This window comes from Triturus cristatus, chromosome 6, assembly GCF_964204655.1.
Source record: "Triturus cristatus chromosome 6, aTriCri1.1, whole genome shotgun sequence".
Taxonomy (NCBI): Eukaryota; Metazoa; Chordata; class Amphibia; order Caudata; family Salamandridae; genus Triturus; species Triturus cristatus.
In genome coordinates, this window is record NC_140589.1 from 80192808 (window position 1) to 80218522 (window position 25715).

Below are 25715 nucleotides of genomic sequence, written 5' to 3' on the forward strand. Positions count from 1 at the left end.
TTAATTGTAAGCAAATGTGTGATGGTCTTTTTGTTTTCCCCCAGGTGAATGATACAATCAGGCGTTTGGTTAAACTGCGTGTTGATGCAGTCCGTTTGCGAGAGGAGAAAAAGGCTGCAGACGTAGCATGGCATAAGCTTCTATCTCCGGAACAGATAAGACTATGATAGTTCATGCGAAACCTATGCGGGAGGCCGCGCCTTTGTATGTTCCTCCTAAAGGACAGGGTACAAGTGATGATAAGGTCTCTATCGATGCAAAGGGTTATTTTATTTATAATTGGGTTTACACTCCTTGGAATAGGACGGATGTCATGGCACTTAAAACTGCATTGCCTGATCCGCGGAAAAATCCAGCCGCTTTTTATGAGGAAGTTGAGGGTGCTATTAGCTCTTGCACTATGACTTTGCCTGATATTGATTTATTTTTCGGATTGATATTACCGCCTGATATGTGGAGAACTGTTCGTAAAATTGATGATCGTGCAGCTTTTGGGGCATTATGAAAAGAGTTAGAAGAAAATGGATGTAGAAAGGGAACCCGCACAGAAGCCATGTCAGTTAATTTTAGATCTTCCCGCAGCTATATTAGTTAGGTTAAAAACGATTATTCCCCCTAAAAACGATAGATTGGACTGTTTTAGCGTCTTGTGAGCAAAAGGCAGATGAATCGGTCTCTGATTTCTTTACACACTTTGAAGAAGCATTCCACGATTTTAGTGGCCAGTCATTGACAGATGACACGGGCAGACATCTGTTTGTCGATAAATATGTCGCAAACCTGTTGCCAGGAATAGCTAGTCGCTTAAAAGCTTATACTCGTTCGAATTTGTCTGCTGACCAGTGCGCGTACTGTAAGAAATTTGGGCATTGGGCTTCCGATTGTCCAGCACTGTGTGCTCAGCAGTGTCCACGTGGTCGGGGACAAATGAGAAATCGTTCAGGATATTCAGGGCCTAGAGGAAGCACAGGTGATCGTGCTAGGTTTGATGCTAATATACGTAGGCAGAATGGGTTTAACACTTTTGATAGAAGGAACCAATATCAAATGTCCGACTATGTGCCGTCTGATTCTCAAGATTCTGCCTATGCATAGGATTGCCTAGGATGGGGTAAGGAATCAGTTGAAGTTCCAGTAGATCAGAGGGGTCCCTATGTTACAGCAAATGTTTTGGGTTCCACTGATCAGTTTCTGGTTGATACAGGAGCTACTCGTAGCGCCTTGTCTAAACAATTGGTTCCAAGGGCTCCCCTGTCTGGCTTAACCATTACATCAATAGGTTTCGATGGAACCCCTTCCCTTAGCCCATTGTCACAACCACTTGCATTCCATGTGGATAAATTTACTGCTCCGTGTCCATTTTTGCTTTCCCCGAATACACCAGACAATATTGTGGGTCTTGATATGCTCAAGTATTTCAGGGCTACGATACGACTTTATCCAGAAGGTGTACGTGTTATCTTGAATGACAACCATCCTGTAAAGGAGAGAGCTTGTCTTGTTAAAGAGGATGTTGCATTAGCTTCACTCCCTAGTAATTTGTGGGCTACTTCAGACACTGATGTAGGGCAAATGGTTATTCCACCAGTACATATTAGTGTCAAGGAGGGCGCTGTGCTGCCACGTTTGCCTCAATACAAAATTTCACAGGAAGGTGAAGAAGCACTCATACGTATTGTCCATGATCTCATTGAAGTGGGGGTTGTTGAGGAAGTTCCTTACAATGTTTGTAACAGTCCGATTCTTCCTATTCTGAAAAAAGATACTGACACTAGGATTTACCTATTCATTATTGATTTGCGAGAAGTTAACAAGATTGTAGTACCACAATACCCCGTGGTTTCTGACATAACGACACTTCTTACTTTGGTTCCTCCGACAGCAACTACATTCACTGTGATAGACTTGAAGAATGCTTTCTTTTCGATCCCTATTCATCCTGATAGCCGATATTTTTTCGGTTTCACTTTGAATAATCGATCGTATAGATTTTGTAGAGTTCCTCAAGGCTATACTGAGAGTCCTAGTATTTACAGTCGAGCATTAAAAAGACAACTTGATTCTTTTGTTTTGCCTGAAGGTGTGGCTCTCATACAATATGTTGATGACATCTTTTTGGCAGCCGATACCCCTGAACAGTGTGAAAAATGTGCTTTGTCCTTGCTATTTTTTCTTGCTTCCCATCATCACAAAGTGTCACGAAAGAAATTGCAATATTGTAGACCGAAGGTAACCTACTTAGGTCACCTTCTGTCTAAGGAGGGCCGTGCACTCACACCAGATCGCATTCAAGCTATTTTAGACACAACAGTGCCCCTTACTCAGAAAGATGTCCGTGCATTCATTGGTCTTACTTCTTTTTGTAGGCAATGGATATTAGGGTTTTCACACATTGTTAAACCCTTGCTAGCACTTTTGACCAAAGATACTCCAATGCCCTCCCATGGACAGATGAATGTGAGACTGCTTTCCGACAAGCTCTTTGTTCAGCACCAGTGTTAGGTACTCCAGATTATACGAAACCTTTTACACTCTATGTACATGAGAAAGATGGATGCGCTTTGTCAGTTTTAGTGCAGACACACGGTGACAAACAGCGTTCCTGTGCATATTTTTCAGCAGTACTTGATCCTGTTGCTCGTGCGTTACCTAGTTGCTTCCGTTCAGTTGCAGCAACAGAGTGAAGGGATAGTTTTGTCACAAAAGCTGTTGGTGCTAGTACCCCATGCGGTTGATGCCCTTTTAAATCAGACAAAGACGCAGCGTTTAACTAGTGCTCGTCTGACAGGATACGAATTGACATTGTTGGCCCCTCACATTACACTAAAGAGATGTGCGATACTAAACCCAGCCACTTTGTTGCCATACCCGGTGGCTCAGTCTCAGTCACAGGAGTCTCATGATTGTATATTCCTTACTGAGGAACAGACAAAGGGTCGTGTCGATTTGCAAGACACGCCCCTTTCAAGCGTTGATGGGGAACTATGGGTTGATGGGTCCTGTTTGAAGTTACCAGATGGTACAACGTCAGCTGCATATACAATTACAACACTTCAGACGGTAGTTGAGACAGCTCGTATTCCACAGAAGTCAGCTCAGGCAGCTGAGCTAATAGCTTTAACACGAGCATGTGAACTTAGTACTGACTTATCTGTGAACATTTATACAGATAGCCGCTATGCTTTCGGAGTGGCTCATGATTTTGGGCTACTCTGGAAGGAGAGGGGCTTTCTTACATTCCACGGGATGCAAATAATGCATGGAGAATTAGTACATAATCTCTTGACTGATTTAACATACCCGAAGAGAATAGCAATTGTTAAATGTAGCGCACATAAGAAAATAATTGATAAGATAGGACAAGGCAATGCTTTTGCAGACCAAACAGCCCGTGAAACTGCCATGCAGCGAAGCACCACGTCTATGTACGTAGTGAAGTCACAGGCTGAACGTTGGCATGATACCAGACAGGAAGTGCTAGATATGCAGAGGTCTGCTTCTGCAGAAGAAATTGAGCAATGGTCTAAGGAGGGAACATTGGACGATGAGGGCTGTTGGAGGAATAAAGAGATGAGCAAGTGGAGACTGCCTACAGCCTATTTACAACCTATGATTCATATGGCACATGGGCCGGCACAAGTTGGATCCTCCTCGATCACAAAATTGCTCACGCAAGTTTGGGAGCATCCAGAAATTGCCGGCACAGCTAAAAAGATGGTGCAGTCTTGTCTGATTTGTCTTCAGCATAATCCTGGTAAAGGGACACGAACTCCTACAGGAGGGTTTGCTACGCCAACCGCACCTTTTGAAGTTTTGCAAATGGATTACATCCAGCTTGAGCGCTGTAATAACTTAAAGTATGTTTTGGTAGTGGTATGTGCCTTCAGTAAATGGATAGAGGCATACCCTACGAAGGACAATACAGCCCTCACTACAGCAAAGGTACTTTTGAAGGAATTCTTCCCTAGATTTGGTGTCTGTAAGCTTTTATGGAGTGATAACGGACCCCATTTTGTTGGCCAAGTTGTCGACTATGTCCTGAAGGGATTAGGAATTAAACACAAGTTCCACGCTGCTTTCCATCCACAATCAGCAGGGCTAGTGGAAAGGTATAACGCCACACTTAAATTGAAACTGGCGAAAATACTGGCTTCCACATCCTTGAATTGGCCAGACGCATTACCTTTGGCACTGTTGTCCATTAGATCAGTGCCACACTCGCGATCTGGTCTTACACCATATGAGGTGGTGTTTGGAAGGCCTATGAACATTTGGGGAATTCCTAAACCACGCGCCATACATGATGTACCATGTGTGTTGATGAATGACTACCTATCACAATTGACTGACAGTTTGGTTTCTATTCATCAACAGGTTCGAGAAGCTCTTCCTGAGAGGTCTGCAGGTGAAGGCCATGGACTTTGACCTGGAGACCAGGTGATGATCCGATCATTCCAGAGGTCGAGTAGCTTGGAACCGAGGTGGCGCGGCCCAGAGCAGGTGCTCCTTTCAACGAGAACTGTGCTCCAAGTGACGAACAGGAGGAACTGGGTGCACTCCACCCATTGCAAGAAAGTGCCGTCTACCTTGGTGGATCCTGCTGCCTTAATCGACCATCGGGACATCCTGGATACAGAGAAAGGCCAAGCCATTTCACCTGACGTACTTGAGGGAGTCTTCCCGGACCACAGGATTCCTGGAGTATCCCGATACCAACTGAGACAACGGAAAGAGCCCGCATCGTCGAAATGGACTGGTTGAGCAACCGCCCTGGGTTAGTGAAACGGAATGCCGATGTGGCAAGGGGGGAGGATCAGTCTTGTATAGTGTAGCGACACCCGTCTTGACCCTCGGTGAAGAAACCAACGGCTGCCCAGGGATAAGAGCTCCAACGATTGTTTTCAACGACAAGCTGATCATGTCCACAATGAAATCAACTGTTGCTAAGAGAAAGATAATTTGTGCTATAGGGTTTGTTGTTGCTATGGTGGCTGTAGCAGTAATAACCTGGTTCGTTGAGAAAGTGGCTCCTGCTCGAGAGCTTTTGATCACCACTACTCCAGTATCAGTTGAACACCACTACTTTACGCTTCCCTACCATGTGCAGAAACATCAACAATCTTATTTAAATAATACCTTTATCCAGATGTTGCATCATACTCATAATGCCACAAATATTACCAACTGTTGGGTGTGTGGGATGATACCTGCACATCAAAAGAAAGGAGGAACACCTTTTATTCCTCTTCCCTTTTCTCATAATGGTTCTTGTCAAGCTTGGTATGCGCTTTTGTTTGCATCTGGAAGACGCACAGTAGGCGGGCTTCTTTTTCGCCTTAATAAAGTATGCTACCAAGATAAAGATTGTTATCCTCAAGCCAAAGGGACCAAATGGGAATGGGAAGAGTATCAACCGGACAATATTTCAACACCATATGTCTTCACAAATATGAGAACTTTTACCAGTAATGAACAATTTGTGATTTCTGTTACTAGAGCTAAAGCAGATCTATGTGTAAGCAGTATTGGGAGAATTCCAGTGGGGAAAAGCGAATGTACTGTAATTCGGACTATTGAAGGTATAAATAATAGCAGTTTTATAGCCTCACATAATACCTATTTTGTCTGTGGTAGCCACGGATATTATCAACTACCTGCTGGGTGGTCAGGTGTGTGCTATGTGTCCTTTCTATTGCCCCCTGTGTTTCTGGCACCTGCATCATATCACCGGGACCTTAAATTATTTAACGATATCTCTAGAAATAGATACAAGAGGAAAATAAGTACTGACGAAGTAGACCAAACTGATACCACTCTGCAACAATATGTTGATTTTAATTTAGGCTTGTTCTTCTTTGTGGGTGCTGCATTAAACAGTAGGAAAGTAAGACGATTAACTAGACTTGTGGAAGCTGTTACCAATCAGACAGCTATGGCACTTGGGAACATTACGGAGGAGCTGCAAATTGCAAGGATTGTAGCTCTCCAGAACCGAATGGTTCTAGATGTGGTTCTGGCTGATCGAGGTGATGCATGTCGCATCATTGGTAGCAGCTGTTGCGTATTCATACCGGATCACTCACCTTCAGTATACGACGCAATATCAAAACTGCATAAGATTGCTGCAGAACTTCATCCAGAGACTGGTACTTGGACTTTTACTGGATGGTTTTGGACTCTTGTTTCTGCTTGGGGCTGGAAGCTACTGACTATCCTGTGTGTAATGATTACGATACTTTTTACATGCTGTGTATGTATCCAATGTGGTCCAATGCTTTGCTCCATTTGCATCTCTGCCTGTATACCTGTCAAAAAGAATGTTGCAGAAACAGAAGCCCAACAAATGTTGAATAAAGAGGTGGCCGAAATAATGCTAATAGATGTACGGGATGCATATTTATATTACCCCAGAGAAACAGATGTCTTCAGCTAATGCTAAAAGGGTCGTCTGTTGTATATTGGCAGCGATTGGCTTAGCATTAGCGGAATCCATCTTGTATTTAGAGGCTATCTTGTCCATTTTGCGGAATCCATTTTTGTATTTCTGACAGCCATTTTGTTTGCCATGTGCTCACCATGTGCTTTGTCCTCCCTCAGTGTTGACTGCTCTTGTAATCTGCCTAGAAACTAACTATATTTAGCAACTTCCACCTTTGCACATGCCCAGTGAGTTTTCAACTGTCCTTGCAGCTGTTAGTAGTATGTAACTGTCAGGATGTGTTTACTAGCATTGGCAAACTGTTAACTCCTCCTACTTGTCGACTGTGCATTTCTATATGACCTTATATGTACATAAAATCTTCTGCTGTACTTGTACCGCCCTCTTTCAAGCCCCTGTGTGGGTATAAAAGGACTATGCTCCTTCTGTTTGGTGTGCTACTTCATTCAATACTGAAGGGTGCTGTGTGAATGTAGTTCCACCTCATGAGGTTTATTAAACTTTGTATTTTCTATTCCAGTTTCTGTGCCAACTTCTTCCTATTGGTCTGAGGACTCTGTGCAGAGAAGGGCGAACCCCTTGCACTGGTAGGCCTAGCTGAGGTCCACTTCTACAGAGGGACATTAAAATTATCGCAAGGATCAGTATTCCGTGGAACATCTTGTGGTACATAGTCATCCAAGTCATGATCATCATCATCGTTCCCTGTATCGTGTGGGTTAGGTGATGTAGTGCAATGTGTTGGTGAAGTGACAGGGACCTTAGGAATCTAAGGGGCAGAAGAGTCAATAATCTGAATTTTCCTTTTCCAAAGGCATACGGTAATCCTCTGACAAGTCTACTTTCCTTTTTTCCGGAGTTTGGCCTGGTTGTGTCCAGTCCTGGGTGGATTACGATTTCTTTCTGTCTGCGATCAGGTGGATTTTCGGTCCGAGACTCTTTAGTCACTGTACCTTCTTTAGACGACTGTCTCAGTGTCGAGAGTTTCGGCTCCGAAGTTTTCAGCTGCGGAGATTTAACTTTACGGAATGGCGGAATGGAGACCAGAAGGTGTTCCGGTTTCGACGCCGAAGGTTTCGGGTCGGCACCGGCATGTGGACAGGTCGAGCCCGAGCCGGAAGGCTGATTTTGCTTCGGCGCTGAGCCCAAAGGCGGGGGTGCTAGAAACTTTTTCTTGGTGCCGACCTTGGCCCGCAGGCAGAGGATGGACAGGAGCCTTTTTCTTGTAAAGGAGATGATAGGAGAACAAATAGTCTTGACTCATAGTCCGTTGTGCCGGGGTCAGGTTGTCGGCATCAGATACAGCGTCAGACACGGAGATATGTCCCTCCTCCATCTCGGCCTCCTGCGCTTGGGATTCTTCTTGATCTGACTTTTCTGCGAGAAGGTCCGGCGCAGGGCCGCTGTGTAGGTACATTTCGTGACATCAAACCCAACGATCATGGAGGGTTTTCTTCAACCAAAACGACTGGCACGCGTTGCAGTCTTTCTCGTCGTGTTCCTGGGATAAGCAAAGGTTGCACACTTCGTGAAAGTCGGTGTGCAGGAACTTAGCGCAACACCTTGGACATAACTTGAATGGAGTACGTTCCATCAGCTGTGACCGACCCGGCGCGGTTTTCTCCAACAGCCTTCCAGGAATGTTTTGATTGAAGTTTTCGAGAGTAAAACGATATGCGGAGAGTGAGAAACGCAGTCAATTAACAATACCGTCGAGGGTAGTGGATTGATCGTCAAAGGGGGCCCTAAAAACGGTGTCGAACCGGAGCGCAAAAATTCACATCTGAACCAGATGGCGGAAAAACACAATCTAACAATGGAGTTGATGCCCATGCACACTATCACCTAAGGACGGAGTTACCTACCTCGTGACTGGAAAGACTGCTTCGAAGAAAAACAAACATCCGGGCCCAACACTAGATGGAGAATCTAAGCAAAAACATATGATCTACAGCTTGCATGCCTCGAACACCCACTTTCCCACATTCCTCTTGCAAGGGAGAATCTCCTGCATCTGTGGAGGGGGCTTTGTGATGATTTTGCCTGTGTGAGGATGGATAAACAGCCTTCGCTGCAGAGAGTTTAACTCCTCCTGAAGGCGCTGTAGGATGGGTAGCTCCTGGTCTTTAGTCTGCCGTTGTCAGACAACTGGACGTCGAAGTCGGTTTTTGCTTCAACGCCTTCTTTGATATCAACTGTTGATTCGGCCTTAGGAGTCCTTCAGAGCAGTCGTCAAGCCACCTTAGGGCTGTCTGCATGGAGGCGGGCATGGTCTTGTGCGGCTGGCTCAGTACCAGAGTCTGCTCCAAAGCCTTGATTTGTGCCAGCCATGGCTGGGAGGCAGTGGCTGCCTGGACGGCTGTGTCCCCAAGTGCAGGCTCGACGCCTGGCTGCCGGAGGGGGGTGAGTGCCTTGGTGTATACTGGTACTGACAGCGGTCTCTTTTGATGCTGGTCCGACAGCGATTTGGGTTACGAGCTAAAGGATGCAGTGTGAAGAAGTAGGGTGTATCATCATCATGATTTTGCTCCATGGCACGTCACGTTAATAGACAGTCACAACGGTTCTGAATTGTCTTTTTTGACCGGAATGTGAGGCAGACAGAGCAAGAGGCCTCGTTATGCTCCAGAGAAAGGCAGTTGTTGAAGACCACGTGTTCATCTGCCCACAAGCACTTCAATTGACACATTGAACAGTAACGAAAAGGAGTCTTTTTATCATAGTTTTAGCATTCTTAAGCATGAGACTCGACGGGAGAGGTCTGAGTGGAGTGAAGCCCTATGCGGGGCATTGACGAAACGGAAATGTGGATTTGTTGGAGGGATCACAGTGGTAAGAAGAAATGTTGGTGCACCGAAGGATTGTTTGAAGGCTATTGGGAACATAGAAATCCGGAGGCTCAGGGAAAAAGACAACCATGCAGCGTCAACGGAGAGCCCCGGCAATACATGTCCAATCCACAATGGTGGACAAAAAGAATGTAACTGTGGAGTCGATGCCCATGCACCTTACCAGTTAGGGGAAGGGTCACTACACCTCGTGACTCAAAAGACTTTTCAGAGAAAAACAAGTTGGACACGTCCAAGCCCAACACTGGATGGCAGCAGTATGAAGAGCATGTGTATCCACAGCTACACATGCCACAAACAGATTGTTTAACAGGAATACATGTTGCAAGGCACATATCCTCTACAAAATTAAATGTTACAATTCTTACTTACCCCCAACCCTAAGAGAAACTTGTGTTCACCTCCAGAGACCATACACCTGTAGTCATACACATGGGAAATCATCTCCATTGTTTTGGTGGTGAGTGGAGTTGGCTCGTGTCCAAAAACTTCAATGTCCTTGCTCTGGAAAGTAAGTCAATACCTATAATTAGTTACTATTCTAAACACCACCAATGTAATTATAGTTCAGGCAAGAATACAGAACAATAAAGAAAAAACACTTTCCTGCAGTAAGGGACCTTTGAAAATACTTTATGAGACAGCAACCTTTATTCATGGGAAAAAGTCCACTTACCCTTTGTTAATACCAACGTGTGTGTGTGTGTGTATATATATATATATATATATATATATATATATATATATATATATATAATCACTTCTGAAAACGCTGGAAAAGTGTATACGGAATGAAATGACTAAATGGTGGGAACAGAAGTCCCTACAAAAATATGAGGAGGCGGGACGGGTCCAGAGAGGGTTTCGGATTCTATTAGCACTGAGTTTTGACAACCCTAACCCAAACAAGCTAACAGAATGGGCAGAGAATAATTTAACAGCATCAATGAATATAGTTAAAATCTTGATAAAATATGCCCAAATCGATCGAGAAGATTTACTCAAGGAAACTGAGAAAATCAATAAACTCGACAATATAGAACAAACTGAATATATATCAAAAACTAGAAGAGGAATCCAAGAAAGAGTCAAACAACAGGAGGATAAGATTAAAGTAAGAAAAGTACACAAATTCAACCGTGATAAAGAAGATTACAAATTAGGTCAAATTTTTACATTTGCGCGTAGATATGAGAACACAAAGAAAATGCACTTCAACAATATGTCAAAAGCAACCATCAATCCAACTGCAGAAACAAATGAAAGTGCAAGCAATGCAGAATCATCAGCCTCTGATATTAGTTCACTAACAAGTGACAATGAATCGGAAGATGGGAGAAGCAATGCGCACAGTACACTAGATGAAAGGAGTAAATTGAAACCAGCTAAGGTATTGGATTTTTTATCATTCGACCATCGACAAACATTGTGACCTCGCACTGAAAGGAAACAAGCAAATCACAAAGAAACAAGAGGCGAAAAGCAAGGCGCAAGCTCAGACGCCCCAAAACCCAGAAAAGCACAGTGGCGCAGGCGCTAAATGACAATACCATAGTTAACTTGTCTCCAGTAACTTTGACAAAAGCTGAAACACAACTTCTGGCTGTTGGGCTCTCTTATTGCCTGGAGAGCAATTTCAATTATGGTAAAACAAGAGTGGATATATTCAGCTACATACGAAAGCTCAAACTCAAAAAATTCTTCACGATAATAGAAGGAAATAACCAACAGATACAAACAGAAAGGAATGTCAACAGTAACAATACTACTGGTGACCTTCAAGTGTCTGATGCACGGATGTTACTTACGCTTCATGAATTAAGTAAAGAAACTACTAATGGGCCAGACAGCCACATGACTCAAGGTTTGACACAGGAAAGATTGGAGACATTAAATGTAATTCAACCTAGTGCAGGAAGGAGTCCGTTTAGGAGCAAATCTACTTTTTATCCTATGATGCCAAAGGACGCGATTGATATTTTCCATGAGAGAGTCACGGAAGACATAAAAACTGTACCACAAAGTAAATCATGTGAAAAAGACAACAACATTTTGCGACCAACAATATGCCAATTTAATGAAGAAACTAAAAGGCAATCAAGAAATAGTAATTAACAAGTCTGACAAAGGCGGGAATATAGTCATCTGGCCCCGCAAGGATTATACTCAAGAAGCACTACGTCAACTTAATAACACAACATGTTAAGAAAAAACCTTCATGATGGATTACAAAAAAGCTAAAGAATCTCTGAAGAGAGAACTACTGGCATATAAAAGAAAGGGTTTGATATCCAATCAAGAATACCAGTTCATGCATAATGAATTTTCTGTGATCCCCACAATGTATTTGATTCCTAAAATACACAAGAAAGTGTCACCTACACCAGGCAGGCCTATTATCTCAGCTATAGGGGGAGTGAGTTGACTGAGTTCTGGGTGTCTTATCTCGCCATGGCTCTGGGTGAAGAGAGTGGGTGAAAGATTTAGCTTTTGATGAGGAACTACTGAGAGTTCCAGTAGATTTGTGAACCATGGTTGACGTGCCCATGTGGGAGCAACCAGGATTAGTGTCAGGGATGCTTTATTGAGTTTCTGAACCACTAATAGAATGAGTAGAAGAGGTGGAAAAGCGTAAGCAAATATCCCTGACCAATTCATCCATACTGCATTGCCTTTGGACAATGGGTATGGATACCTGGACGCGAAGTTTGGGCATTTTGCGTTTAGATGAGTGGCGAACAGGTCTATGTCTGGGAAGCCCCACATTTGGAAGAATAGAAGGAGAACTTGAGGATGTAGTTCCCATTTGTGTATTTGCTGTGTCTGGTGACTTAGCAGATCTGCCAACTGATTGTCCACTCCAGGAAGGTGTTCCGCCAGGAGAAAGATTTTGTGATGAATAGCCCATCTCCAGATTTCCTGTGCAAGCTGGGACAGCTGAAAGGAGGGTTCCCCTCCCCCTCCCCCTTATATTTGAATGTAGTACATGGCTGTCATGTTGTCTGTACGAATTAGTTCCGTCTTGCGTAATAACTGAACTTGAAATGCTTTCAGAGCCAGAAAAATCGCTAGGAGCTCTAGATGATTTATGTGAAGCGGTTTCTGCTGGGGGCTCCACATCCCGTGAATTGTGTGAGTTTGGAGATGTGCTCCCCAACCTGTTAGTGATGCGTCTGCTGTCAGTACTATCTGTGGAACCGGGTCACTGAAGGGCCGCCCTTTTAACAGGTTTTGTGTGTTCCACCACTGCAGACAGTGATGGGTGCGGCCGTCCACCAAGACTAGATCCGATAACTGACCGCGAGCCTGGTTCCACTGACGTGCTAAGCATTCCTGCAGGGGGCACATGAGAAGTCTTGCATATGGAACTATAAATATGCAAGACGCCATCATTCCCAGTAATTGCATGAACACTCTAGCTGGTAAGGAGTGTTGAGGCTGGAACTGAGACATTACGTTGTGAAACGTTTTGAGTCTGGCTGGAGTTGGATATGCTACAGCTCTGTGTGTGTCTATGGTAGCTCCTACATAGTCTTGGGACATGGAGGGTTGGAGATGGGATTTGGCCTGTTTTATTGTGAACCCTAGTTGGTGAAGGAGTTGCACAGTTTTCTCTGTGTGTCGCAGGCAAATGTTGTGTGAACTGGCCTTTATAAGCCAGTCATCCAAGTAGGGGAAGACGTGAATCTGTTGTCTTCTCAGGTGGGCTGCGACTACTGCCAAGCATTTGTGAAAACCCTGAGAGTCGTCATGACTCTGAAGGGTAGGACCTTGAACTGATAATGATGGCCTGCTAGCACAAACCAGAGGTATTTGGAGTGGGCAGGGTGTATTAGTATATGGAAATAGGCGTACTTTAGCTCCAGAGCAGATAGAAAGTCGCCTTACTGAAGGAGAGGAAGTACTTGTTGGAGTGTTACCGTGTGAAAATGGTCTGACTGAATGTATAGATTCAGTTCCCTGAGGTCCAATATGAGTCTGAGAGAGCCATCCTTTTGGGGAATCAGTAAGTATAGTGAGTACACTCCTGTTCCCTGATATTGCAAAGGGACTATTCTATTACACCTTTTTGCAATAACGAAAGAACTTTCTTGTGACATGAGGTGTGACCTTGGAGGAATATTGTGTGGAGTGCTTGTAAGTTCCAGGCAATAACCAGATTGCATAATTTGGAGAATCCATTTGTCGGATGTAATTGTATTCCCAATGGGTAGAAATTGTGAGAGACGTCCCCCGACAGGAGTGGAATGATCAGGGGTATGGGAAATAAGTATTTGTTTATTGCTGTTGGAGGGTGAGGTGAGTGGAGAATTACCTTTGCCTCTTCCCCTGTGTGAGAAAGTGGCTCTGTATGTACTGTTCCCAAATAGGTACAGTGTGTAGAGTCCACAGTCCCCAGAGGTTTGACAGAGGCTAAAGTTAGATATAACCTTACTCTCTAAAGTGGTAGCTTGGTCGAGCAGTAAGGCAGTATCAGATTACAGTGTAAAGCATTTGTTGTACCCACTCAGTCAGCAAATGGTCTCACACACTCAAGAACTGAACTCTAGGCCAATGGTTTTTGTATAAAAATATGTAGTTTTATTTTAGAACCAACAATAGGTATCAAAATATGCTTTTTCAGATTGAGAGGCTTTAGATAAATACTTTTCAATAAGCAATAGACTTTGGATGTAATAGGTACAGTTGTTGCAATAGGTAACACAATTTCAAACACAATTATACATTGAGCTCAATGGGAATTTCTAGTAAAATGCAATAGATCACTATTTGGATTACTTTTCTTACCACAAGACTGGATCCTAGATTCAGCCCTGGGACAGTTCCTGTAAACAGTTGAGTAAAAGCGTTTTGGTTACAGTAGTGATTTTTAAGCAATATTTTGGTATTTAACAGTTGACACTTTAAAACTTTTTCTCATAGAATCACCAATGTTATCCTATGGGACGAATTTCACTTAGCAGGTAAGTGGGGTTATTGAACAAGTTACTTACCTTCGGTAACGATGTATCTGTAAGAAACATTAGTTAGTTAGATTCCTCACCTTAGAATATCCCCAGGCGTCAGACTGGATCCGGAAGATTTTTCGTGAGCAATACCCCTTGCGCGTCGCTAGGCGTCATCTGCGGCTCCGCGTCCGTCGTCGGCGTCGTGCGCCGGAATGACGTCGTCGGAGTACTTAGACACCGCCCTCGTGCGCTGACGTCAGTTAGCTTTCCGCGCCAGAAACGCAGAGCCATGCAAGAGACCGACACTGGTGCCAAAAAATTCTAGGGCCCTGAAAGGGATAGCCTTAACCCTAGATGTCAGTTCGCAGAACGGGGAGGATGGGTGGGTCGGTGAGGAATCTAACTAACTAACTATTGTTTCTTACAGATACATCGTTACCGAAGGTAAGTAACTTGTTCATCTGAAAGAAACACGTTAGTTAGATTCCTCACCTTAGAATAGATACCCAAGCAATACCATCCCCGTTGGTGAGTCTGCGAACCAAGATCACACCAGAAAGTCCTGGAGGACAGAACGGCCAAAGAAGCCATCCCTCCGGACTTGGCTGTCTAGGCAATAGTGCCTGGCAAACGTGTGCAGCGAAGCCCACGTCGCCGCCTGACAGATGTCCTGCAAAGGGACTCCCCGTCCCAAAGCAGTAGTAGCCGCTGTGGCCCGAGTAGAATGGGCTCGCAACCCAACAGGAGGGTCCTTTTTCGCCAAGGAATAACAGATTTTGATACACAAAACGACCCACCGGGAGATGGTCCGTTTGTGCACAGCTTTTCCCTTCTTTGCACCCACGTAGCCAACGAAAAGCTGGTCGTCCACTCGGAACTGTTTCGTGCAGTCCAAATAAAAGGAGAGCGCACGTTTTGGGTCCAGACGGTGGAGCCGCTCTTCCTCTTTGGAAGGATGCGGAGGCGGAAAGAAGGTGGGCAAGGTGACAGATTGCCCAAGATGAAAGGGGGTCACCACTTTCGGTAGAAAGGAAGGACGAGGCCGAAGGACAACCTTGTCCGGATGAACAGATAGAAAAGGAGGCTTGGACGATAGAGCCTGGAGCTCACTCACCCGTCTAGCCGAGGTGATGGCTACCAGGAAAGCAGTCTTAAGAGTTAGAAGACGAAGAGGACAATTGTGAAGAGGCTCAAAGGGAGCGCACATCAGGAATGTTAAGACAAGATTCAAGTCCCACTGAGGCATTACGAAAGGGACAGGAGGGAACGTGTGAGTAATGCCTTTAAGAAAGCGTGACACTACAGGGGACTTGAAAAGAGAGGGCTGATCAGGAAGCCGTAAGAAGGCAGGGAGGGCAGCAAGATAACCTTTCAAGGTGCCCAGGGCAGAGCCCTAACGGGCCAAAGAAAGAAGAAAGAGGAGAACCTCAGAAAGAGGGGCGGAAAGGGGATCCACAGCCTTTGCTGTGCACCATGCCACAAATTTGTTCCACCGGCAGGCGTATACCGTCTTTGTGGAGGGACGCCTGGCTGCCAGAATGATATCACAGACTTCAGGAGGCAAGTCAAATGGCATCAACTGCCGCCGCTCAATCTCCACGCATGGAGCTGGAGGCTGGACAGGTTCGGGTGGAGGACCGTCCCCTGCTGCTTCGACAGAAGATACTCCCGAAGGGCCAGACGTATCGGAGGATCGGTCAACATACTGAGTAGCTCGGGATACCAGTACCTTCGTGCCCAATCCGGAGCCACCAAGATGACTTGGGCCCGGTCGCGCCTGATCTTCTTCAGCACTCTGGGCAGAAGTGGCATAGGCGGAAAGGCGTACAACAGACCGCAACTCCACTCGCGACGAAAAGCGTCGCCGAGCGAGTGCCGCCTTGGAAATTCTAACGCGCAGAACTGCTGACATTGCGCGTCCTCGTCGGTGGCGAATAGATCTAACCAAGGCTCTCCCCACTGCTGAAAGAGACCTTGCGCCACCTCGGAGTTCAGACGCCATTCGTGATCCATCATGCACCGGCGGCTGAGTTCGTCTGCTCTGGCGTTCAGAGAGCCCGCCAGATGTTGAACCACCAGGGTGATGCCCTGGTGTTCCAGCCATGTCCAGAGGCGCAGAGCCTCCTGACAAAGGGTCCACGACCCCACCCCGCCCTGTTTGTTGCAATACCACATGGCGGTGGTGTTGTCCGTGAACACCTGCACGACACTTCCCCGGACAGAGGGAAGGAAGGCTTTCAGTGCAAGTCGGATCGCTCTCAGCTCCAACAAGTTGATGTGGAGGCGAGATTCCGCTGGAGACCAGAGGCCTCTGATCTCTGCCTCTCCCATATGGACACCCCATCCCAGGATGGACGCATCCGTCACTACGACATGCTCCGGTAGGGGTAGGGAGAGGCTCTTGCCCGTGACCCAATCGCGGTCCGTGAGCCACCACTGCAACTGCTGTGCAGTGCCCTCCGAGATCAAGACATGGTGGGACAGGTTGCCGTGATGCTGGGCCCACTGAAACTTCAGGTCCCACTGCAGAGCCCGCATGCGCCGCCTGGCGTGATGCACTAGTAGGATGCAGGAGGCCATCAGCCCCAGAAGCCGCAACACTAGCCTGACCGAAACCCAGGATAGAGGCCGAAAGATGGGAATCAGGGCCTGTATATCCCGGACGCGCTGTTCCGGGGGATGAACCCGGAACTGCGCCGAATCGAGAACCGCTCCGATGAAAAGGAGCTTCTGAGAGGGGCTCAGGTGTGACTTCGGCACGTTGATGGAAAACCCCAGCAAATGCAGGAGATCCGCCGCAGTCTGGAGGTGGGAGACGACTGCCTGGGGCGAGCCCGCCTTCAACAACCAGTCGTCGAGATAGGGGAAGACTGGAACCCCTGATCTGCGCAGATGAGCTGCGACCACCGCCATCACTTTCGTGAACACCCGAGGGGCACTGGTAAGGCCGAAGGGGAGCACGGTGAACTGAAAGTGCTCCTGACCCACCGTGAACCGCAGGTAACGCCGGTGGGCCGGCAGGACGGGGATGTGGAAATATGCGTCCTGCAAGTCCAACGCTACCATCCAGTCTCCAGGGTCTAGGGCAGCTAGAACCTGAGCCAAAGTCAACATTTTGAACCGTTCCTTCCGGAGGAAGGCATTGACGTTCCGGAGGTCCAAGATAGGGCGTAGGCCCCCTTTGCCCTTCTTGGGAACCAGAAAACAGTGGGAATAACAACCACGACCTACTTCTGGGCTCGGAACGCGCTCGACGGCCTCTTTGGCCAAGAGGGCCGAAACTTCCTCTCACAGAAGATTCAAATGATCCCCCGAGATCGGTGGTGCTGCGGTGGCATGGCTGGAGGGGTCGTCTCGAAGGGTAGGGAGTAGCCCCTTCGGACGATTTGCAGCACCCACCTGTCCGAAGTAATGGTACGCCAGTGGAGCAGGTGATGGCGAATTCGGCCTCCCACTGGCGTGGAATGGGCCTGAAAGCTCGGACTAGGAAGGCTTTGAGGCGGATGCTGCCGGGGTGGATGTGGACTGACCGCGTCGTCCTCCAGTACCGCCTCGGCGGAAACCACGTCCGCGACCGCGTGCAGGCTGGTTCTGCAGCCGGTGGCTAGGTGGACGTGAGGAGGTGCTCCTTCCTTGGCCACGAAAGGAGCGAAAAGCGGAAGTTTGTGGCCGCGGGGCCAAGAGGCCCAAGGACGTGGCCGTAGCCCGGGAGTCCTTGATGCGAGCCAGCGCACTGTCCGCTTTCTCACCAAAAAGGCGAGCGCCATCAAAAGGCATGTCCATGAGGGTGCTGTGGACATCCCCTGAAAAGGACGTGGACCGCAGCCAGGCGTGACGTCGGAGCACCACCATGGTAGAAATCGCCCTACCCATCGAGTCCGTAGTGTCGAGTCCACATCGGATTGCATGGCGCGCTGCATCTCTCCCATCGGCCAGAGCCAAGGAAAGCCGCGCCCGGGCCTCCTCCGGGCACAGTGGCAGCACGTCCTCCACCGCATCCCATAGAGAGTGGGAATAACGGTCCAAGAGACAGGCGGTGTTCAAAGACCGCAGGCCCAAACTGAGCGAGGAGAACAGCTTCTTACCAAACTGTTCCAGTCTCTTGGAATCCCAGTCCGGAGGAGCGGACGGGAAGGAGGATTGGGAGGTAGAGGCCTGGATAACCAGACTCTCGGGGGTGGGGTGTTGGGACAGAAAACTGGGGTCGCCCGGAGCAGGGCGGTGGCGCCTGGCAACGTTCCTATCCACAGGAGGGACTGTGGAGGGCTTGGACCAGGTGCCCTGCAGAACGTCAGTGAGGGCCTCATTGAATTGCAGCAGAGGCTCAGTGGAGCATGCGGCAGACTGAAGCACCTCCGTGAGGATGTTAGTCCTCACAGCCACGGCAGGCAGCTCAAGCTCAAGGGCTTCGGCCGCCTTGCGCAGCACCACAGAAAAAGCTGCACCATCCTCCGAAGCCACAGTCGGAGGAGAGATGAATCCAGTGTCCGGTGAGGTATCCAAACGACTGGCCTCCCCCAGTTCATCTGCCCAGTCCTGTGCAAGTTGGCCCTGAAGGGCCATAGGGTCGTCAGACCCCTCCCAGTCGCCCCCGTCATCCGATCCCTGGTAAACAGGAGGAATGATCGGAGCCGGTCGATAGACAATATGTGTCTCTAGCGGCGTCGGATGCGGCGTTGGGCGGCGCCGCATCGGCGTCGGGACCGGACAGGGGCTGAACCGGGGATCGACGTCGACCGGAGCCGGCGTCGGGGGTGGTATCGGTGTCGGCGCCGGCGGAGGAGGCGTAACGAGGTCGACGGGAGCCTCCAACGGCGCCGGGGCCGGAGCCGGCGGCACGCGAGGTCGCCCAGTCGAGTCCGCGGGGCCCGAAGGCGCGCCAGCGGGCGTCGACGGCGGGGCCAGGCTCCTCATGGCCGAGAGGAAGGCACTGACCTCCGCTGGCGTCGCGTCAGTCCCAGGGACCGTCGGGTATGGGGACTTGCGCGGCGCCTGCGGCTCCTGTGGAGCCGCGGGGGTGGCACCACCCGGACTCTCGGCCGAGTCGCGCGACCGGCGAGGGGAGTCCGAAGAGCGGTGTCGCCTCTTGGACTTCTTGGAGTGCCTCGACTTACCCGAAGACTTCGAGCCAGATGAGTGACTGTAGGAAAGTAGGGTCTGCTTTCTATGTTCACCCCCACTTTTTGCTTTTGCTTTACTGGTTTTCGACTTAGATGTGGCTGTGGGCCTGCTAATCAGACCCACAGCCCTGCTGTTCTCTCTCTAAATTGATACTATGTACTTTAGGTGCATAACCCATTTGGATAGGATCACCTTATTGGCCCCTGTACAGTGTACCTTAGGTACCCAGGGCATAGGTGTACCCTAGGCCTACCAGGGGCTGCAGCATGTATTATGCCACCCCTGGTCTGGCCTTCCAATCAGACACAACTGGCTGATCACTCAGCTGGGGCAAGGTCGTGTAATCACCCCTTGCTTAGATATAGTATATCTATATCTACCTTATATATAGACACATGTGTACCTATCAGCCACTCCTATGGCAGGCCTTAACAATCCTGGAGGCAGAGTGCTTGGTAACATGTGAGATGGTGCTCTAGCATGAGCTGAGCCTGTCTGCAGCTTTCGGAACCATGTCCTTATAGCTGTTCTATGATATAGCCTACCATATACTCTTAAAGTGCCTTATAATCTTAAACGGTTATGGTAACTATGGTTTGGCTTTATCAAAACATGTTGTGTAAGGTGTCTAACACTTTGGAATAATACCCCCATCCCATTTCTGGGGATGAGGATATTATCCCTCCCTTCTGGAGGGAGAAGACATGTTGTAACCTACTTACCCGGTTAAAGTTAACCAGAGCCCCAGCATCACAAAATGGATGCTGCTGCCACAGACACGAGTCTGACCTCCTGCTGCTGGGAGTGATCCCGGCAAGGGAGGCTTGGACAATAGGTTTCCTGCCTTGGGAGGTGTGAGCACCACCCCAGACAGGCCTTAGTGTATTGGGGCAGGGAGGGATGAAAAGAATGAGACATGCCTGGGGCACACAAGGTGTCCCGTGCATAGTCCAGTTCAAACCGGTGCTGGGGCACTCCAACCCCAGTCCTGGCGCGAAACTGGACAAAGGTAAGGGGGTGTAACCACCCCCCTCCCAGGTCCCACCCATAAGGCGTGACCTAGCAGGCAACCCAGCCCCCCAGATTAGTATAAGAGTGGTAGCTGGGCCCCAGGAGATTAGATTATCCTGAACCTGCAACTTGAACAGAAACTCTGGACCTTCGACATTCGACGAAAGAAGAAGAATGAAGAATCTCCCTTGTGGCCAAGGAGTGGCTACCCTGTGCAAACAGGCACCATCAAGAGACTACCCTTTGCTTTGCTGAAGTTCTACGAGGGACCGACTGCAGAGCCCGATCAGAGCCTTGACTTCCAGACTTCTCCGACCCTGATCCACATCCACAGCCGAGCTGAGATCCGTGGAGGCGACGAGAGACGTGGGACCGGCTACCTGGGAAAAGTGGCTAGTATCTTCCAGCGCAGCTTCTGAGGCACCCTCGAAGTTGTGCACCGGGGATTGAGAAGCCCCAACCCCAAGCACCATCTGCACCGAAGATCAGCCCCCCACACTCCACGAGTCCTGCGTGGGGCCCTTCTGCATTTTCCTGCTTGCCGCGTCTGTCCGGTTGCTTGCCCGTTGGCTAGTGGCCTCTGTGACGACGCATCCTGAAATCTTCACTGCTGGTTTGGCTCCCGCTTCCTTGCAAAAGAGAAGCACCCCAGACCTTCCTGGTCTGCACCAGAAGCAAGTCCTCCGTTCTTCGTGGGTTCCGCTTGCCAAGGCTTGGTGAGTCCTAGTTCAACTTCGACACCGCCGACAGCAAGAGCCTTCGTGGGACAGCTCGCCTCCTGGTCCTGGTCGTCCACGACGTCTCCTGGTCCCCGTGGCTGCAGCGACAAGCTTCACCTTCACCTGCAATCTTCACGACATCGCCTGGTTCCTTCCTGGTTCCACGTGGTCACTGGCTAGTGACCTTGACTCTGTCCCTTCTGCTTGCAGGTCTCCTCTCTTCTTGATCAAAGCCTTGGGATCCACCGGACACTCTTCACTGACTGCCTGTCAGCAACTTTCCTTCAGGCATCCATAGAAGTCCACGACGAAACCCGACGCAAGTTCACACCTATGCACCCGCAGCCCGTGGGCTAGGTAACTTGGGTACTTCGGTGCTCACAAGGGTAGTGACTATCCTAGGGTCTAGTTTCCGAGTCTCGACTCTCTAGCTGCTTCAGAAGTGTCCTTAAACTGTAAATTTCTAACTGCTAGTACTTCTATCAACTTTTACGCATTACGCGTGAGTGTTTCCACTCTGCACCTGAATCCCGTGGGCCTCCCACTTCCTAACTGTTGCTAGTGTAGTGTAGCCCCAGCGATTCCCTAGGCCTAGGCCTATTCTATTTCCGTGACAGTTGTCGTACTTTAATCTTCGGGACCGCGTAGGGGACAGGGCCCTACCCCTGTCTATCTTGGTATTAGCGAACCGCAAATGGTAAATGCGGCATGTACGAGTGCTTTACTTATCGTTCTAGCTATGAATGCACTGTGTACACGTTATTCTGCTTCACTAAGCGGGTTCCATTTTGGAAGCAGTGGCCATCTTGTCATTGCCCTCACATAGGCTATAATGGAGCAAATACGGGCCTCACAGTACACGGGCTTCTCCTCTGACTTCTCTGTGACCTGGGCAGCTGGCCCTGCTGCCCCGGGTCAAACTGGTCTCACGAGCTCCCCTTCCTCCGTCCACCTGTGATTAGCATCAGGGCTTGACCCATCATAAAACCCTTTTCATCCTACACAAGCCCCTGGCTAATCTCTTTCGCACCTGGCTGTTCCTGCTTTAGGACTTGTTTCCCAAAACAGGAGATGCTCATGTTTATTGGGGGGTCTGTTTACATCAAATGTGGGATCTGAACCTTACTGTGTAAATCATTGTGGGCTGGCCGAACTGGAATGTGGGATGGTCATCATGACTCTGCCTTTTCTTTGTAACATATCCTTGTATATTGCCGTATCATAAAACCTAGGAATGTATGCTTGAGGCCGGAAAAGGCCTATTTAAGATGAAGTCCGTTTCCATGATTTTCAGCAGTCTCCTGAGAACATACACGCTGTTGTACTTCTAGGATACCTGTCATTGCTCTGCAGCCAATAAACGATTCTTTGACTTCACCCAGAAGACTCTGTGTTTCTGTAGGTCCGGAACAGGCTGAAACCTAGAAGTCATAGGGTGTGTGCCCCTGCACCGCTGGGTCTAAAATACCCAGTACTTCAGTTTGGCGCCCAACTCGGGACGATTTCAGCGGTACCAGTCCAAGCCAGAGGTTCGTGAGGAGCTTCGTGTGGAAATTCCGGAGGAAGGCCGCCACTTCATCGACCCCTGCATGTCGACGTGGTCCGAAAGTCTTTTCTGCGAGGTTCTCCGCGTCCCGACGGCTACGAAGGACTGCTGCCCTGATTAATCGACCTGTTTTGGACCCTTGACGAGTTTGAGAGAGCGAAACAATCGAGAGAGTCTTCTGGTGACGTCATCGATCAGCAATATTCAGTTAAGTATAAGTGGAGCGTCTCCCATTTGTTTTGTTTTCCCTCGGGATCGTTTGGTTTGATTTGGTAATTGGTGATTTGGTGTTTGCAAACCCCAAAGCCAGAGGACTTGTGTATTCACGAGACTATCGTAATCGATAATCCTTTGACGTTTGGATCTAGACTAGTGAGCGAAGATGCCTGGTTCTAGAATATTTGGTAGATTATTCTGTTTGGGTTGTGGAAAAGATTTCCAGTTAGAGGAATCATGTCCGGTTCCTCCGGTTGGAACTCCAACTTATGAGCTCTATGTAAAACATGGCGTAGGCCCCATTGCATATAACGAAGTATGGATCCACTACACTAGGAAAGACGGTGTTTTAAAATGGCCCCAAAATGGTAGTTTTGATACCGACATTCTAGATAATTTGGAAATTAAATTGTTTAAGAAGAAAGCCCGGCCGGCGATGTTTGACTCTTTCCGCTTATGGCGAAAGGAAGCCAAACAGAAAGAAATTAAGCTAGCGAAAAAGAATAAAAGAGAGAGAGGTATGTCAGTAATGCAAGCAGCTGTACAATTTAAGGACAATGAGGAGGAGCAGATGAGCGAGCAATTGCACAGGCAGCGTAAGTTAGGGATTGATAAATGTTACCCGGCTATACCACACTCTAAGCAGAATGAGTCCGAAGACAAGGAGAAAGATCCCCTGATGTCACATTTGTTGAGTTCGCCACCCCCATATGCGCAAAATGCCACGGCGCCTCCCCAGCTTGTGAATATGCCACCTCCAGTTAATATACTGCAAGCCTTGCCGCAACCGCCAGCTGCTCTGCAGCCGGCTCTTATCCCTGTAGCGCAACCCTCCCAAGGGCCGCCAGTTGTGCTTCCAACTGCCCCCGCACTTCCTGTGACTTTGTCTAATTCAGCAGCTGCCTCCCCCAACACTTTTTCTTGCACCACTCCAGTACCTGTTTCTACGTCCTCTTTTCTTCCCTCTGTTTTTCCCCCTGTTTCCGCCTCAGCTTCTCCTTCAGCGCGACAGCGTTTAGCTAATGTGGTTACTTCATTAATGTCGCCTCTCTTTGAGTTGTCTGGTGCGACTCCTGGTTTGCAGCGTAAGCAATTGCGTAGTCAGTTGCCTACCCCTGATGAGAAGAAGGTAATAGATAGCATGGCGCGCAGATGGATTGTTTTCCCTTCATTGTATGATGTGGAATCAGTTGTCAGCGTTTTCCATCAGTGGGATGCTCCAAAACAGAGATATGTGTTCGAGAAAATGTGCGAAATTCTCTGTGAAGAATTGGAGGATAGTGGTAGAAATCCGAGGCCGCAGGAATTGTGTAGAGTGAGGTTTGATTTTGGAACTGGTATAATTGTGGACCGCGATATAGATAAAGCAGTTGCAGTTGTATTGTCCTTCAGGAATGATGATTGTCAACAGTCATTGTTCGAACAAGATGTCCTTGTGGGGAAAAAGGTAAAGGCGCGACAATACCCCATGAGAGAAGTTCCCCCGGTATGGAAGGAAGCGGTTGCAGCTGCCGGTGGTAACCCCGCCGTGGCAGCACATTTCCAGCATGTTTGGGTGCATGTTCCATGGAAGCGTTCGGAGTTGTTAGCGCTTAAGCAGTCTTTACCTGATCCCCGTAAAAACCCAGCAGGTTATTATAAAGAGTTGTCACAGACGGCAGGATCATGCGTTATGAATCTGGCCGATATAGACATGTTGTTTGGTAATGTTGTTCCACAGCCCCTATGGGGGTCAATCCGTAATGTGGATCACGATGCAGAACTAGGAGATACATGGGCTAACATTATTGCTGCTGACGCAAAACAAACTGGTGGCGCGAAACCTGAGCCTTTAGTAGCTGAACTGCCTGGTAGAATCATCACGTATATGAAGACACTAATGCCTGCAATGCGCGTAAATTGGGACAAGTTATCTGCATGCAAGCAGAAGAAAGATGAGACAGTGTCAGACTTCTTCACTAGGTTTGAGGAAACATTTATTGACCACAGTGGGCAGGATATGAGTACTGAGGGTGGCCAACGGTTATTTGTGGATAAGTTTGTGCAGAATTTACTTCCTGACCTGTGTAAAAAGTTAAAAGACTCAGAGAGTTCTTGGGCTGTTTTCTCTTCAGCGCAAATACTGGCTACTGCACAGTATTATGAAAATAGAGATAAAGACGAGAAAGATAGAACAGAGAAGAAAACGAAGGAATTAAAGACAAAGGTCCTTATACAGCAGGCCTATCCACCACGTGGAGGTCAGAATAATTATAGGCAACCCCAGGGTGTCTATCACCAACCCCAACAGTTTCAGAATAATCAGCAAATGAATGGGTATTATCAACCACGTGTCCCTGTAGGTCCCAACCAATGTTCATACTGCAAAGAGGAAGGTCATTTTAAATATAGTTGCCCTAAATTAATGCAGCGGAATGGTAATATGTATGGCGCAAGAGGTAGAGGTGGTCAGCAAGCTCCTAGAGGTAGAGGGCGTGGAAATGTTCCCCAGAATGCGCGTCCTCTGCCGCCTCAAAATACCATTAATAGCTTTGATCAGCAGGCTAACGCGACTAGTAATACGGCCCAGTATTACAATAATGATTATTATGTAGAGGATGGCGATGCAGAGAATAATGATTACTAGGACAGCCATAGACAGAGAGAGGGAGTTGTTTCAGTGCCAGTGGATCAGAGTGGACCGTATGTTGAGGTGACTACAGCAAATGTAACAGAGCCTTTTCTGCTAGACACTGGTGCTGCAAAGAGTTCAATCATGCATTCAAAACTCCCTGGCGCACCTTTGTCTGGCGATATAAATGTTTCAGTAGGTTTTTCTGGCGCCCCGGTTAGGAACCCGATTTCTAGTCCTATGTCACTTTCTGT

At 48.0% G+C, this 25715-nt stretch overlaps 1 protein-coding gene across 2 annotated transcripts in view; it reads right to left on the bottom strand.

Moving 5' to 3' along the window:
• LOC146813792 (cap-specific mRNA (nucleoside-2'-O-)-methyltransferase 1-like) overlaps positions 1–25715 on the bottom strand; it is a 946504-nt gene that overhangs the window by 257597 nt on the left and 663192 nt on the right. For both annotated transcript variants that reach the window (XM_085610255.1, XM_085610254.1), the window contains one exon: positions 9661–9792. In XM_085610255.1, the coding sequence (XP_085466381.1) occupies positions 9661–9792 (132 nt within the window). The remainder of the gene's footprint in view (positions 1–9660; positions 9793–25715) is intronic.